This window comes from Erpetoichthys calabaricus, chromosome 3 (assembly GCF_900747795.2).
Source record: "Erpetoichthys calabaricus chromosome 3, fErpCal1.3, whole genome shotgun sequence".
Taxonomy (NCBI): Eukaryota; Metazoa; Chordata; class Cladistia; order Polypteriformes; family Polypteridae; genus Erpetoichthys; species Erpetoichthys calabaricus.
Window position 1 is genome coordinate 180,592,539 of NC_041396.2, and position 16,650 is coordinate 180,609,188.

The window sequence follows — 16,650 nt, forward strand, 5'->3', positions numbered from 1 at the left end:
GCATGTACTTTAGTAGCTTTTATCTCTAGTTTGGGTAGTTTGTCTGCAACCCATAAAAACATCTTAAATGTCATCTCTTTTACAAGTTACAAACATCTTACATTTTAAGATGATCAAATATCATAAAATAGGATTGGGGTGAATAATCTGATGTCCAAGGCTTCTTAACCCAATGGGTGTCAGAACTGGGTCAAGAAAGACCCATAAGGCACAACATTGAGTCGGCATTTGAAGATGCTGTAAGGGTTAAGAAAAGCACATTTGCAGGAATACAAAAAACTATAGAAACATTTGTTTGATTACACAGGCAATCATTTATTCTTCAAACATAGTGTTATCTTCTGTAATACAAGCATATATCACAGCGGAACTGTCTGTTTATTCTTGTATGAGTTGCTACTGAGGCAGTTTTTAATATTTAGAGCAGTTCTGGTGTTTGGTAGATAAGTCTCTTTTTTATTTTCTCTTTTCAGTGTACTGTGGTGGTATTCTGTGTACTTTGTAGTAGGTATTTCTTTGTATATTTCACATGGTGTTGTTTTCTGTTCTCGAACATTATGTTGCATGTGATTTTGTGTCATATCCTGACCACGATGTACTTATAAGTAATCCATAGCTGACTGGGCTTATAGGTGGAAGTGCATTTAATGAGAATAAACTGAAATTAATCTATTTCATTTTTATTTGTTATTTGAAGAAAATAATATTACATACAAATAAGTTTAACTAATATAATAAATGACCTCATAGTCAATCTTGGAAAAAAAAAGAGGAAGAAAAGAAAAAAAAAATCAGCAATTTAAAAAAACAAAGCAGGACCAAAAAGACACAAAACCTAACAAACCTAGATTTAATGAATGGGTCTGATATTTAGTACATGGAGTGACTCAGCTAAATCATTTTAGGAAGTACACTAATTTGTAATTAACCACAGGATATAGGAGACCTAGATTAATGTTTTCTTCAAACAACGGAAAAAATAGTGTTCTTAGTAGAGTTTAATGTACTGTATAGATGAGGCAATACTTAACAGGAATGCATTTTATCATTTTCCATTAGGTCATAAATTTGAAAGAATTGCTTCAGATTCTTTTCTCACAAAAAAACAGTTTCAGCCAGAGGTCAAGATGGTTTATGTTTCAGACCATACTTAAAAGAATCTCACATGTTGTACATGTAAAGCATACTTACACTACAGGATGTATTGTGATAATTTATTAAATTAAAAAAAGAAACTCAATCATTAATTAAACTAATATCAAATAAGTTCTTTTTTGTGCAGTCTTTACTTGTTTTTTACAGGCATAAATACAGTATGTTCCATTGACAAACTAAGAAGTACAGAAGGAAAATAAAGTTTAAAAATATCCTTAATATACATTATTCATTTACACCTAACACAGTTTTTTTGAAAATTTAAAACAACACAGCTGTGGGTTATTTAAAGAAACATATTAAGACAGAGGCTAACACTGCTGTCCTGCACACTTGGAACACTGACGTTATTCATAGGAGTGCTTATTCATGTTGGTGTTTCTTGGCAGGATTTCAAAAGTGTAAACTCATGTTTTAGTAGTTTATCAACCTAGCGATTTGAATATTAAACATTTCTCATAAACTTCTTACTGAATCGCTAGACTGACAAATTGACTAAGTCACACAGGACAAGTGAAATGTTTTTATTAAAAGAATATTTCACATTTTGCTTGTAATTTTTAATTGGGAAACTCTAGCTCCTATTATTCTGAACTGGATTTAAATGGGCTCAATAGTGAGTGGGTGAATAATTAACTTATTGCTAGTTCTGCCATAAACTACCTTGACATGCTTTAAGATCGACTTCACTCTGCACCATTTTATGTAAGCCACATCCATTTTCACATATCATCTTTATTCAATGTTTCTTATTTATCTTGTCCCTCCTTCTCATTTAAATGAAATTATTCTTCTGTGTTTATTTTCCCAGTTGCAGACCTTCTGCATTCCAGGCATCCTCTTAGGATTCTGACCTTGGTATGACATGGAGAAGGGGGTTTGAATACTAGAAAGATCCTTAGAGGTAGATTCCTTGGAGATCTGAGCTCCCATTACTGTTACCCACAGAAAAGTGTTCTAGGGGAAGGATTAATAAAAAAAAAGAAAAATCCATAAATGATGCTTATTTAATTAAATCAAAGAAAATCTTCCCTGGAACAGAGATACTAGGACTCACTCTTGAAGCCAGGCCTGAGAGATGTGTTTGCCAGCAAGCACCTAGCAGCATGGTGATCTATGAAACTTGGTTAGGCTCAACCCAAAAAAGCTGTGTGAAATCACCATGTGTGTCCACCTTCTACAGGACAAAGGGCGAGATAGAGGTGCAACGAAATATTAGGTGGCAGGCAAGAATGGGACAGACTCAGGCATACTAGAGTAGAACATTGAACATCTGGGGAAGGTTGAAAAATACAGAATAGATAAAGTCAGATTCCTTTCTAAACACAGCATTGGCTTTGGCGTCATAATGTCTTAAAAAAAAAAAAACAGACTCTCTACTTAGCCCAATGGAGACATTGTTGGTTGGGTGTGGAGATATTAACAAGCCCCCAGGTAGAGGCCAAACACTTGTAATTTGTATTACTGGACTGATGGGTCATCTCGTTGTGACTTTGAGTTACAGAGAGAAAAAAAATGACTATTGGTTATGTATATGCACTGAACAAACATTCAAGGTGTTCAGTCTTTTCTACAGACATTGAATTTGATGCTTGAAAGGGTACCATCTGCTGACTTGGTAGTTCTACCAGACACTAACTTTCACGCAGAGAATGATGGAGTTTCCCAGAGGGCCATGTTTAGTAGGAATAGAGTCAGATAAGTTAATTTTTACTGTGCATCTCACGGATTTATGCATAATGAACAACATGTTCAAATACCAGATTTCACTGACAGGTACCAGCACGTCAAAAAAGGTTGCAAATGGGACTTTGGCTAAGGAGAAGATCAGTTTGTGTATGTGGAGTATGGAGTTTACTGAGGTCATTGGACAGCCTTAAACAGATCCTGCCAAAAAAAATCTACTACTTAGGAAGTGTACGCAGGATGGCTAATCCAGGCTAATCTCAGCAAATTTGGGGAAATGCTGATCTCAAGAGGGGATTCGTTGACAAATGGAAAGAACACTTGGAGGAACTTCTAAACCAGAAGGATATGGCCTTCTTGGAAGATTCAATGGCAGAAGCATCGGTTGCTTTTGGATCCATTTTTGTGGTTAAGGTCACTGAAGTGATTATAAAGTTCCATAGTGAAAGAAAGGTTTATGATAAAGCTAAAGATAAATTATAAAAAAAAACAGACTTCCGGTGATTAAGAGAGAGGGTGTAAAGGTGAAAAAAGGGAGAGCAGAAAGACCCAGGAGCAGTTGAATCTTTCCAAGAGACTTGGAGACAAAGATCCAGGAGAAATATTCTGCAGTCCCAAAACAAAAGCTTCAAATGTGAGGTCAAGATGCCCCCCAGGTTAAAAAGGAGATTGATCCCTGCAGGTATGTTGTAAACAACTGCCAAAAGTGGAAGAGTTCAAGTGCTTCAAGGCCTTATTCACAAGTAAGGATAGATGTGATTGTGAAGCCAACTAATGAATTAGTGCAGCACGAATAGCAGAAAGAAACATTAAAGGTTAAGATAGTACTCATTTATCATTGTAGCTGTCTTAGAAATGCAAATATAATCCACTTGGATTACATATTCGTGGCTTTATAATACACATTTCACTCTGCCTTCCCATTAATATCTGTGTGCTGGAATGTTTTTGGTGAAACAGTCCTAGCACTTTACAAATGCAAAAGTAAACTAAACTTTGTCTCTGAAAATGAGAGCTCTGAATTTTTTCTGCTAAGTATACAAATGACATAAAAATAAATTAATCAATTTTATGCATATACAGAGCTATTATGTGTCAGCTGTCTTTATTTTTCATAACTACACTTCTCAAAATGAACTTTTAGGTTCAGTGACTAAGGTCTATGTGGCAGCTTATGTATCTCGTTTACTGACTGTACATGCCATCTGAAGATAAAACACTGGCATTTGCTAGTTCAAGAAACACATGCCAAGAAAAGATAAATGCATTAGCACATTTTGTGGTAGTCAGCCGCAAACTAAACTAATGGCTCAGGTAAGCTCCTGGCAGAACAAGAAGTATGTGCTTGACTGGGTACCCATGAAATGACAAACTTTCAGTAGGTCCTAAAGATCATTTTGACTAAGGTCAAATCTCTGCTCATTCTCTCCTTGGACTTCAGTTAACCTCATGCAATTGCTTTTAGTTTCCCTCTGTGACACATTCACTTGCCCAATCCAAAATCGTGGTATCAGAAGGAATGCTGTGCTATGCAATATGCAATAGTGTTTCTCTAGTTTGCATATGTGGTTGCTTTCTAAACTACTAAAAATCAGCATACACATTACAAAAGCAAAACTGGTCAAATCAATGATTTTTATTAACCATACCTTGGGTGTAGACTTTCTTGTCATTTTCTTGAGCAGATCATTGAGGTGTGTCCAGTTACCTTGAGAGTACCAGCCAGGTTTGTCTAGTGAGGCCAGACCATTACAGTCTTCTATGTCATTCACTAGTAATAACAATAAGATAAAAAATGTATAGAAAAGAAGAATATTGAGTTACTAAATTGATTAGCACAACAAAGAATATCAACTTCTGAATACTTTTGGAACCATAAAAGAAAACAGGGAATTGATACAGTCACAAAATAAACAGGAAAAAAAAAGTTTTGAAATAGATAAATTGTTCTTATATTGTAATCCTTTTTTATATATTCATCAAGTACCTCATTAGGAACACGTGATCTAATGGACAGACTCCTTATACAATTAAAACTTCCAAGACTATACCAGTAAGAAATGAGAGGACAACTCCCTGAATGTTAACTGTGGCACAACTTTATATCATTTTAAAAAATATTAAACTTTGCACAAATTTAAAAATACTGTTTTTATATATTTAATATAAAAGTGCTCAGCCATTCAGACAAATCATTTCTGTCAAGGATTAAAATAAAACTATAGTATTTGTTATTTTAATTTGTACCATGGTAATTTGCACCTGGAAAACAACATAATTTTTGATGTTGTTGACAGTGCTTGCTGTGCTACCAACATGTTCATAGGTGTGCTTTTTGTCTTGCTTGTGATGTCATGGTAGCCATATTATTTAAGGTCAAGCCATGTGCAGGCAAACATATACAGTTTTTGAAACTAAATAAAACACTTTCCAGGAACAACATATTAGATTTTTAATTTATGAAACAGTTTAGTTTAATTCAACCTTATTCCTTGTGAGTTTGTTTTGCCCTTTTGTTTAGTTGCCAATGTTTAGTACCTTGGTATAACAATCTTCATGATAGTTAACTCTATTTATACAACGCTACACTAAGAAAAATTTATTTTAATAGCTACAAAAGAAAAAGCACAGTTTTAGGTGTGATGACTTCTGTTGTTTGGAATTCATCTAGACACTACACATTCTCATGCAAGAAAACGGTGCTTTATCAGACAGTGGGTGACATATAATGTACTGTATGGTCTTCATTTTTAATATTGATAGTTTCTACAAAAGTTAATTAACAAATGATAAATTATGAATAAAGCAAGGCTATATACAGTATGTTAATAAACATAATGGCTACCAAGAAAATCTGTACGTTAAGAATGTTTATTGTGCTTCTGGTGACCTTTATTCCTGCTTAACCAAAAATTTTTTTTGAAAAAGTTATAAATATACTAATTTCAGTACAGCATTTATTTTATTAAAATTTTATATATTTTTTACACACCTTTAGAGACATACTGAATTTTGTGGAACGTAGAAAATATGAAATTATTTGAATATGTTTGGTGTACTTTCTGGACTCACTATATGATAGCATCCCTTGCTCTTTACAAATTATCCTCTTTTTTCATACCCATTTATATGAAAGTTATATGAAAAAAATAACATAATGTCACTAATGTAAAAAGCAGCTTAACATGTATAACATTTTTTATGAAATTTCCAGTCTCAACTTCCTTCTGTTTTAACAAACTTAAGATTTACAGATGGCTGAAAAGAAAAACAAGCTAGAAAATGGGTAAGGTGCAGCACCATCAGAGCTCATAATATATAAACAGATGTATAGACAGTACCAGAAGTCAATCAATTTTAGAGGTAAGGATGGACTGAATGAGGGACATCAGGAGAACAATACAAATGCTAGTTTCTGCATGTGAATAAAGACAAGGAAGCTAAAAGAGATTGGGTAGTGCAAAGATGATTTAGTCTTTTCTAGGAGTTCTTACAGTATGTGGCTTTGGGCCAGGGAGAAGGTATCAGATATCACACACATTCATAAAATCAAAATGGCAGGGAACAATTAATCTACTTGGATTAATTTTTGCCTTAGTAAGTGGCACCACTTTAAATAAACCAGGTAATTTGGGCCAAATGTGGCATCAAACAATCAAGTATAAGGATGCATATTACGGTAGTATTGTAACCTCATCATCTTGTGCTTTTAAACAATTTTATAGTGCACAATTTTTTAATTCTCTTTCTAAGACATTTTTCTAGACTGAGAGGCTTTAAGAAGTTGGAGAAGATCTCTCAGCTGCTCCATGCTAAATGTGTACTGGGGGCACACCTTTTAAAAAGGAATCTCAAGGCAAATGGTGATCTATGAATGATCATTACATGTTGCTCTGCTTTAATATATTGTCTGATTTTAGTATTGCACATTGTTTCAGTAGTTTTTATTGTAAATAAAACTAATACAAATTCTCGTCATTTGTTGATTTGCTAATTATTGAACTATTATCTAGAAAATACTAGAGGGATGACTGTATCTTCCAAGTGGGCCGAGAATCACAGAGGAGTAGTTGGAGGACTTTCTCGTTCCATTGGGTGAACTGGATTGATAGATAGAATAACAATTTATTATCCATCCATCCATCCATTGTCCAACCCGCTATATCCTAACTACAGGGTCACGGGGGTCTGCTGGAGCCAATCCAGGCCAACACAGGGCACAAGGCAGGAAACAAACCCCGGGCAGGGTGCCAGCCCACTGCAGGGTGAACAATTTATTATATTCAACTAGCCAACCCACGGCATAGCATACGCCACATAATTATTTATTGATGTGTGAAGACTTCCTGAAAGACAGAGTTGTCCAAATGGGGTGGGTTTGAGAATACGACTGTGAGTGAATGAAAAGATGGAACTCTGGAGAGAGTTGTCAATTGTCCGTGACTGAAAACTGGCTCTGTCTTGCGTCTTGCCTGCCATGGTCGGCCGCCTTAGTGAATTATATATATAGATAGAAGAGTATACCATAGAATGCACAGCGTAATAGTAAACTAAATGTAAAAACATTGAATAACACTGAGAAAACCTTGAACAACAGAGAAAACTTAACACTGCAAGAGTTCGCGCTATAGCGCTACGAACCACTCGGTAAAAACACTTTTTTAATGAGTTTTAAGCACAGGGAAAAAAAATGACCATTTGAAAAATCCCTAATTTAATAAACCACCAAGAAAAGTAACATTGCAACAACGCACGCTACGAACCGATCGCTGTAAACAGAAATGAAAACAAAATCAAGCCCGGTGCATTCTTTAACTGTCTTCTCTGCTGTATGCGTCCAGCCCCCTCTCTCTCGCCTGTCTGTCTGTCTGTGCGTCTCTCTCTCTCTCTCGTGCGCCTGTGTGTGTGTGTCTCTTGTGTGTGTGTGTGTGTCTCTCTCTCTCTGTGTCTCTCTCACGAGCTTGTGTGTGTGTGTCTCTCTCTCTCTCTCATGTGTGTGTGTGTGTCTCTCTCTCTCGTGTGTGTGTGTCTCTCTCTCTCTCTCGTGTGTGTGTGTGTGTCTCTCTCTGCCTGCCCATGGTCGGCTGCTTGGGCTGCCTTAGTGAATTATGGGCGTGGCTCTGTCTTGCATCTTGCCTGCCATGGGCATGGCTCTGTCGTGCATATCCCATGGTTGGCTGCTTAGTGAATTGTTGGTGGGCAGGGCTCAGTGAGTTGGCCAGGCGGGGCTCTGTCTTGCGTTTGCCTGCCCATGGTTGGCTGCTTTAGTGAATTATAAATATAGATGTAACCAAGGAAGCAAGACTACAATATATTTATGAGTTTACCAACAAATAGAATAACACAACAAGGAGACTTTACACAAACTGACTACCAAATTACAGACTGACTCAATATGCACATACGCCAGCTTTATATACAGCATATATATAGCAGTATCAATATATAGAAAAATAGTCCCTCATATTAGAGGCCAGGTATTTCATGTAGAGATTTCACTGACCACAATTCAACTTAAGGCATTCAAATTATGCCTTAATATGCACAAAAAAGGCAACTTGTCATAACTGACATCACTGTTTCAGAGTGTGGTGCTATATTAGTCTCTGTCACAATTATATGTAGCATGTCAGTTATGAACAGGGTTAAATAACATATATTTTTTACACACCTTTAGAGACATAAAAACTACAATTCAAAACCAAATGTTTGTTTTGCTCTCTGGAGATTCAATGAACAGTAGTAGCACTTCATCTGTCTTGTTACTATCTGTAAAAAATTATTCCTTCAATCACACTATAGATCACTTCTTACTGGCCATTCCTCACCATGGCTGGAAATGCTGCACAAACAGCCTCCTACAAACAAAACTGAGAAAGCACCTGCTACGACAAGTAAACTAATGTGTTTGGTGGCTACATATAACTGTCCCGGCTGAACGTAGGGAAATAGTATTGTCATAGCACACAGGCACATCTTGGACAGTCATCTGGGCACTGAAAAGACTAGGGAGCGCATCTGAAAGCCATTCTATTGGCTGAATATGGGCAGGGATGTTAAACAGTTCTGTAAGTTTTGCCCTGACTGTCAAGTGGTCTCTGCTCACAGACATTCTAGGGCTCCTCTTTTCCTGATGCCTATTTTAGACATTCCCTTTCAAAGGGTTGGGTTGGATATTGTTGGCCCACTCCCTAAGAGTAAGAATGGGCATCAACATATTCTTGTGCTGATTGATAACACAACGCGGTATCCTGAAGTGGCTGCTCTTCAGAAAGCTAACTCCTTGTCTATTGCAAAGACTCAGACAGATGTTACTATTGGTGACAATTTGACTGAGTCACAGAAAGCGGAGTTGCTGTCTCTGATAAGTCAGAACACTGATGTCTTTTCTGCCATAAGTTTGTTAAGGAGCCTGGCATTAAGGTTTAGATGTGCCCTTTTTGGAAATCGAAGGCGAAACGGAATATCATGCATGATGAAGTCAAACAGATGCTTGAATTGGGTGTTATTCGCGAAAGTTAAAGCAACTGGTGTAGCCCGATCATTTTGGTCCCAAAGCTGATGGCTCGATTCAGTTCTGTATAGATTTTAGATGTTTAAATAAAGTTTCCAAATTTGATGCTTATCCTATGCTGATGATGTATGTCCCCGTGTTGATGAGTTATTGGTGAAACTGGGATAGGCATCGTATATTTCTACACTCGATCTTAAGAAAGGGTACTGGCAGGTGCCTCTTGAACTTTCCAGTTGTGAAAAAACAGTGTTTGCCACCATTGACAGGTTACACAAGTTTACTAGGCTCCTGTTTGGTCTGCATAGCACCCCTCTTACTTTCCAGCATACGATAGATCAGATTTTCCATCCCCATTCCGAATATTCTAGGGTATATCTTGATGATGTTGTCATTTTCAGTAATGACTGGCACTCACATTTGGAGCGGCTTCAGGCTGTACTAGACAGCTTGAGACAGGCTAGGTTGGCAGCTAACCCTAAAAAATGTAAGTTGGGTATGTCTGAAACACATTATTTAGGTTACTCTATGGGCAGGGGGTTTAGTTAGAACTCAGTTAAAGAAGGTGGATGAGGTGCTTGCTTACCCCCATCCAGAAATGCAGAGACAGGTTCGTGCCTTCCTTGGTCTTGCCAGTTATTATAGGAGATTCATCCTGAATTTTGTGAATATTGCAGCTCCTCTTACTGATCTTACAAAAAGTAAAAAGAACTGCTGCGTTGTCTGGTCAGATGATTGTGAAAGGTCCTTTAATGATTTAAAGTCTACTTTGTCAATGTACCGGGTTTTGAGAAACCCGGACTTCTCTCAGGAGTTCATCCTGCAGACGGACGCTAGTATGTTCAGTTTAGGTACTGTCCTGTCTCAGGTTTTTGATGGTGAGGAGCACCCCATCACATTTTTGAGTAGGAAGCTGCTTCCCAGGAAGCATAATTACTCAACTAGAAAAGGAGTGTTTGGTGATCAAATGGGCCGTGGGCGCACTCCATTATTATTTGTGATGGCATAAGTTTACCTTGGTGAACGATCATGCTCCCTTTCAATGGTTCTACAGACAGAAGGATTTAAACTGTTGTATTATATGTTGGTTCCTAAGCTTGCAGCCATTTAATTTTATTGTCCATCATCATTCCGTCTCTGTGCAGAGCCCGATTTTGTGGTCTCACACTCCTGTCTCTCTTCTTCCAGATTCACTCTGCTGCAGCCACTGCCAGCCACTGCTGGACCCCCTTGATAAAGAAGACTGTGTTCTTTTGAGCAGGAGGTTGGACTCGTGCGTCAGGTTTGACAGCTGTTCCTTTTGAGGCTGAAAGAGACTAGCGTGTGTATCTGGCAGAACAGCGATAAAGTTTCTACTCCTTGGAAAACCTGCTGTACTTTCCTGTGCAACTTTGTGACCCAAGCTTGACAAAATAAACAGTGAGGTCCGTAAGTATTAAGACAGTGACACAATGTTCATAATTTTGGCTGTGTAAGCCACCACAATGGCTTGAAATAAACCAATCATTATGTGTATGAAGTGTAGACTTTCAGATTTAATTTAAAGGGTCATTGTCAACTCTCAATATGAGGTTCAAAGAGCTGTCCATGCAAGTAAAAACAGTCCATCATTAGACTGAGAAAAAAAACAAACCATTTAGAAAGAGAGCAGAAACATGAGGAGTGTTCAAATCAACCATCTGGGACATTCTTAAAAAGAAGGAACACTAAACTCAGCAACAACAGAAGGTCTGGAAAACCACAGAAGACAACTGTGCTGGATGACTGCAGAATTCTGTCCTTGGTGAAGAAGGACCCCTTTACAACATTTAGCCAAACCAACAGCACTCTCCAGGAGGCAGACCTATCATTGGCAAAGTCTACAACCAAGAGAAGACTTCACGAAAATAAAGACAGAGAATTTACCACAAGGTGCAAACTGCTAGTAAACCATAACCATAGGAAGGACAGATTAGACTTTGTCATAAAAGCCTATCAAGTTCTGGTACAATTGTCTTTGGACAAAGTAACCTAAGGTCAATATATATGAGAATGTTGGAAACAGGAGAGTATAGAGAAGAGAAGGAATGGCTCATGATCTGATGAATACCACATGATTTGTGAAACATGGTGGAGGAGGTTTTATTGCCTGATCATGCATGGCTGTGAATGGAAGTCAGTCACTAGTGTTTATTGATGATATGACTGCTGGTAGAGGTAGCAGGATGAATTCTGAAGTGTACAGGGCTATACTATCTGCTTAGATTCAGCCAAACTGATAGGATGACGCTTTACATTTCAGATGGACAATGAGCTAAAACATACTGTGAAAGCAAATCAAGTGCTTTTCAATTTAATGTAGTGGAAAATTTTTCAAACGCCAAGTAAATCAACTGACCTCAAGCCCAATTGGACATGCATTTCACTTAATGAAAATAAAACTGATGGTAGAAAGTCTAACAAGCAAGCAGCAACTGAAGACAGAGGCAGTAAAGGCTTGGCAAAGTATCACTAGGGTGGAAATCCGGCATTTGGAGATGACCATGGGTTCCAGACTTCAGACAGTCATTGACTCTAAAGAATTTTCAATCAAATATTGAAAATGATCATTATATGTATGATTATGTTAGTTTGTCACTGAAATGCAGAGCTCCTCCGTCAGCAGAGTAAGATGATCATCTTGCCAGATAGACAAGACATTCCATGCGCCTACCTGTATGGGCTGCCTCAAATTGGAACCCCAGTGATGCCGTGCAGCGGGCGATGCCTCAGCACCACACCAGTTCCGATCCCCAACAGACCTGACCCCATTGGCTCTCCAACGGTTTCGATTCTTCCAGGAATGCGGCTCCCGAGGACTTTCCCCCATCCCCTTCATGATGCGATCAGCCTTCCTATGGGCGGCTACAGCAGAGCTACTCCCACGGAGAGCAAAAAGGAGTCCTTTCTGACGTCTCTGAGCTGTGTCAAGTTTTTTTTTATGATTTCCCTGCAAGTTGGAGGACTGCTTGCAGGGCTGGATGCAGTTTAACATCATACCCAGGACACCCACTCACTCTCTGAGGTGCACAGACCGGGGACTGGCCAGATCTCTGTAGGTGGATACCTAGGTCGCTCTGATGTCTGTCATACTCATGGTGTAGCCGTTGCCGTAGCGGATTGGCTTTTTCTGATGGTGTCCGATGTCACTCCTTTCAACAAGCGTATTATGAGACTCAGATTACAGCACTCCCTCGGTGCCGTGTCTGTTGTCTCAGTGTATGCTCCAACCGCGGTGAGTGATGTCTCAGCGTGGGAGATATTTTATTTGCAGCTTTGCTCGGTGGTTGATGGGTACCCATGAGGTGACACTCCTCTGGTCATGGGTGACTTTAATGCAGCCACTAGCACTGACAGGGCTGGCTATGAGGATTGTTTCAGTCCCTATGGGTCTGGTGACCGTGGTGAAAGTGGCTCCATGTTCCTTGACATTGCAAAAGGTCAGGGACTGTGAATCGCTGGATCCTGATTCCAGTGCCCAGAACTGCATCATTGGACTAGGTACTCCAATACTGGTTGTGTGGTGAAGGAGATCGATCACATCCTTATGGAGGCTCTTGCAAAACTGCAGGGTATACAGAAGTGCCCAGTTTGTGAATTCTGACCACAGACTTGTTGTTGCTACTCTTAGGATCCAGCTTAGGTCCAGTATGCTACCACCTACTAGGAAAAGTAACCTGGACTTGGCCAGACTCCAAGACCAGGCTGTTTCTAATGAGTTTTCATGCAGTTTATGTGGGGAACTTGCAGATTTGGGTGCGACTGTGACAAGACCCTGAAGGTTGCTGAGGGCTGTGTTGGTGTTACCTGTGTTCCCAGAAGGAGGTGTTTCATCTCGCACCTTGAGAGGAGTCGCAGTGCAAGGCTCAATGGCAACTCTGGTCTGTACCGGGAATTGAGAAGGACAGCTGCGAGGGCTCTGAGGGCAGACAAAGAGGTGTTTGATAGAGGAATCTGTGAGCAAGTGACACATCACCAGTGATCTAGCGACCCATGTCCTGCTTACAGAGGAATCGAAGCATTACACACATCCGAATCTGTTCCTCAGAGAGTCACAGTCAGGGCAGCTGATGGAACGGTCCTTACGGATGACACGCTGGGCTGGCTACTTTGAGCAGTTGTTTAAAGCTGATTCTCTGGCTAGGACGTTGGATATCTCTGGGTCCACGATTCTTGAGGCTGATCCTCCAATTAGCTGTGAACCACCCAATCTCACTTAGATTGCACAGGTGGTGAACCAGCTGAGGGGAGGAAAGGCTGTAGGTATCCGGGGTGAACTTCTCCAGGTTGGTGGCTGTCCTGCTGGCATTGCAAGCAATCTTTGTTTCCATTTGGGAGACTGGCATTATCCCAACTGACTGGAAAATGGAACTTGTCATTCCTATCTGGAAAGGGAAGGGTGATCACTTGGATTACAGCAACTACAGGGAGATAACACTGCTCTCGGTGCCGGTAAGGTCCTTGATATGGTCGTCCTCAATACGATCCGTGATCACTTGCTCACCTACCAGCGACTGGAACAGTCTGGTTTAACGCCTAAGAAGTCTACCATCAACAGCATCCTGGCACTGAGGGTTCTCATGGAGCGCAAATGCGAATATCGGCAGAGTTTCTTTGCAGCCTTTGTTGATTTTCGGAATGCGTTCAACTCAGTTGATCGAGTTGCCCTGTGGGACATCCTGACAGTTCGCGGGATCCCCTCGAGGTTGCTGGATATCATGGCCGGCCTATACACTGGTACTGTGAGTGCTGTGCAGAGTGGAGGCAGAATCTCTGTATTTTTCCCAGTTGATTCTGGGGTTCACCTGGGGTGCGTTCTTGCTCCTACTCTGTTGAATGCTTGTATGGACTGGGTATTGGGCAAGGTCGTGGGGTCCAGTGGCTGTGGGGCATCTGTTGGTGAAGAAAGATTCACAGATCTTGACTTTGCTGATGATGCTGTGATCTTCACAGATTCAATGAAGGCTCTGATCGGGGCGCTCGAGAAACTAAGTGAGGAGTCTGAGTGTCTGGGCTTGCGAATGTCCTGGATAAAAACCAAGATCCAGGCTTTTAATGACCTCTTCGGCACAGCCATCAGCAGTGTGTCTGTTTGTGGAGGGAGTGTCGAACTTGTCGAGAGGTTTACCTTGGATGTGACATCCATGTCTCTGGTGACTCTTCCTATGAAGTCAATAGATGGATTGGGAGAGCATCGTGGGGCATGAGGTCGCTGAAAAGGGGTGTGTACCAGTGCATGCTCCCCAACTTGACTTGACTTGTTAGTTTGTCCAAATGCTTTTGAGAGCCTGAAAATGGGGGACCATGTATAAAAATGTCTGTCTTTTCTGTCTTATCTAAACAGTTTGTACAATATTTTTGTTAAACCCCATTTAAAGCTGAAAGTCTACACATTAAGATTATGATTGCTTTGCTTCAAATCCATTGTGGTGGTGCACACAGCCAAAATTAAGAAAATTGTGTCATTATCCAAATACTTATGGACCTGACTGTATTTACATATGAAGCATTCTAATCTCGGTTAGTGGCTGACAGCCCTGCCACAAACATAAGGGCTCATCTAAGAATAACTTATCCAGACCTAAATGTATCATAAATGATATACCAATGTGTGTATGTGATAGACCTAAACTGAGTATTCTTGATTATAACTTGGAGACAGCTATGATATTTAAAATGCATTTCCAACATTAAAAATAATATATTTATATGGGATTGAGTCAGAGGCTTTTCTTATTAGGAGCAATAAACTGACATATCTTTGCCAAAAGGTACAGGGGGTCCTCGGGTTACAACGTCTCGACATACGATGTTTCGAGTTTACAACGCTCACTCCCATAAAAACTTAAAAAAATTGAGACGTGAGTGTTTCGGCTTACGCTGTTAGCGTCGTACTTACAGACTACGTGGACGAACTAGTTTGGTTGCATGCAGCGGTAGAATACACAGTAACACGGCGTATGAGTGTTCCGTTTGTGTTGCTTTGTTTGGAGACTTTTTGGCCCTTATCATGGCTCCTAAACGAAAGTCAAAGTCTTCAGATGGTAGTGCTTCGAAGAAGAGGAAAGCCATCACAATGTAAGTTAAATTAGACATTGTAAAGAGATCAGAAGGAATAAAGGTAAGGAGTTTTTTTTACACTAATTTTTAGTTATTTTTTCTGTTACTACAGTACAGTGTACAGTACAGTATATTTATGTCCTTTTCCTTTTTCTGTGGCTTAGTTGTGTTTTTATGTTCTAGATTATGATTTTGCAAATGTGTTAGGTTTAGGTTTCTTTATTTAGTCATGTTTACACAAGAAAACATGAAATTTGCCTTCTCAGTTGCATCTAATAACAGGTAACAGACAGAATGAAATAAAACAGACAAATAGAAATAAGAAAGGTTAAGGTAAGGCAGTTAGATAAAACATATTTACACCAAAAAAAAAAAAAAGCTAACAGGATATATATCAAAACCTTAAACATCCATCCATCCATCCATTTTCCAACCCGCTGAATCCGAACACAGGGTCACGGGGGTCTGCTGGAGCCAATCCCAGCCAACACAGGGCACAAGGCAGGGAACCAATCCTGGGCAGGGTGCCAACCCACCGCAGAAACCTTAAACATTATCTCCGATATTTCTTATTGAAAAGTCGTATGGCACTAGGAAGAAAGGAGTTTCTGGAGCGATTTGTGTGGGTTTTCAAAGCAACTATCCTTCCTGATTTACTGAAGTTTAGTTCTACATGTAATGGATGTCTGTCATCAGTTGAGATGATTTCCAGTTTCTTTAACATTGCCCTCTGACACACACTAGTCAAATCATCTACATCAGCCCCAATAACTTTAGCTGCATACTTCGTAATCTGCTGGAGCTTTTTTGAGTTTTGGTTTGTCAGACTATTAAACCAGGCAATGTAACTGAAAGTGATCACAGACTGGATCATACTGCGATAGAAGGACAACATGAGGTCCTTGTCTACTTTAAATAGTTTGAGTTTATGGAGGAGAAATAAGTGCTGGTTGCATTTAGAAAATAATTTCTTTGTATTTGTATTCCAGATAAGATTGTTATCTAGGTAAGTTCCTAAGTATTTATATATTCATTCACTATTTCTACCTCCTCTCCCAGAACTACAATAGGTGAACATACAGATTTCTGTCTCTTAAAATCAAATATCATTTCTTTGGTCTTTTTTACATTCAGAGTAAGAGAGTTTTTATTGCACCAGTTTACCATACAGTCCACTTGATTTAGATAGTGGCTTTCATCCTCCCCAGATATGCATCCTA

The 16,650-nt window shown here is 39.4% G+C and overlaps 1 protein-coding gene across 1 annotated transcript in view; it reads right to left on the bottom strand.

Moving 5' to 3' along the window:
- The window catches only part of nt5dc1 (5'-nucleotidase domain containing 1), a 369,927-nt gene that overhangs the window by 58,471 nt on the left and 294,806 nt on the right, over window positions 1-16,650 (bottom strand). Inside the window, exon 9 of the mRNA XM_028797572.2 lies at window positions 4,491-4,612. Coding sequence (XP_028653405.1) covers window positions 4,491-4,612 — 122 coding nt within the window. The remainder of the gene's footprint in view (window positions 1-4,490; window positions 4,613-16,650) is intronic.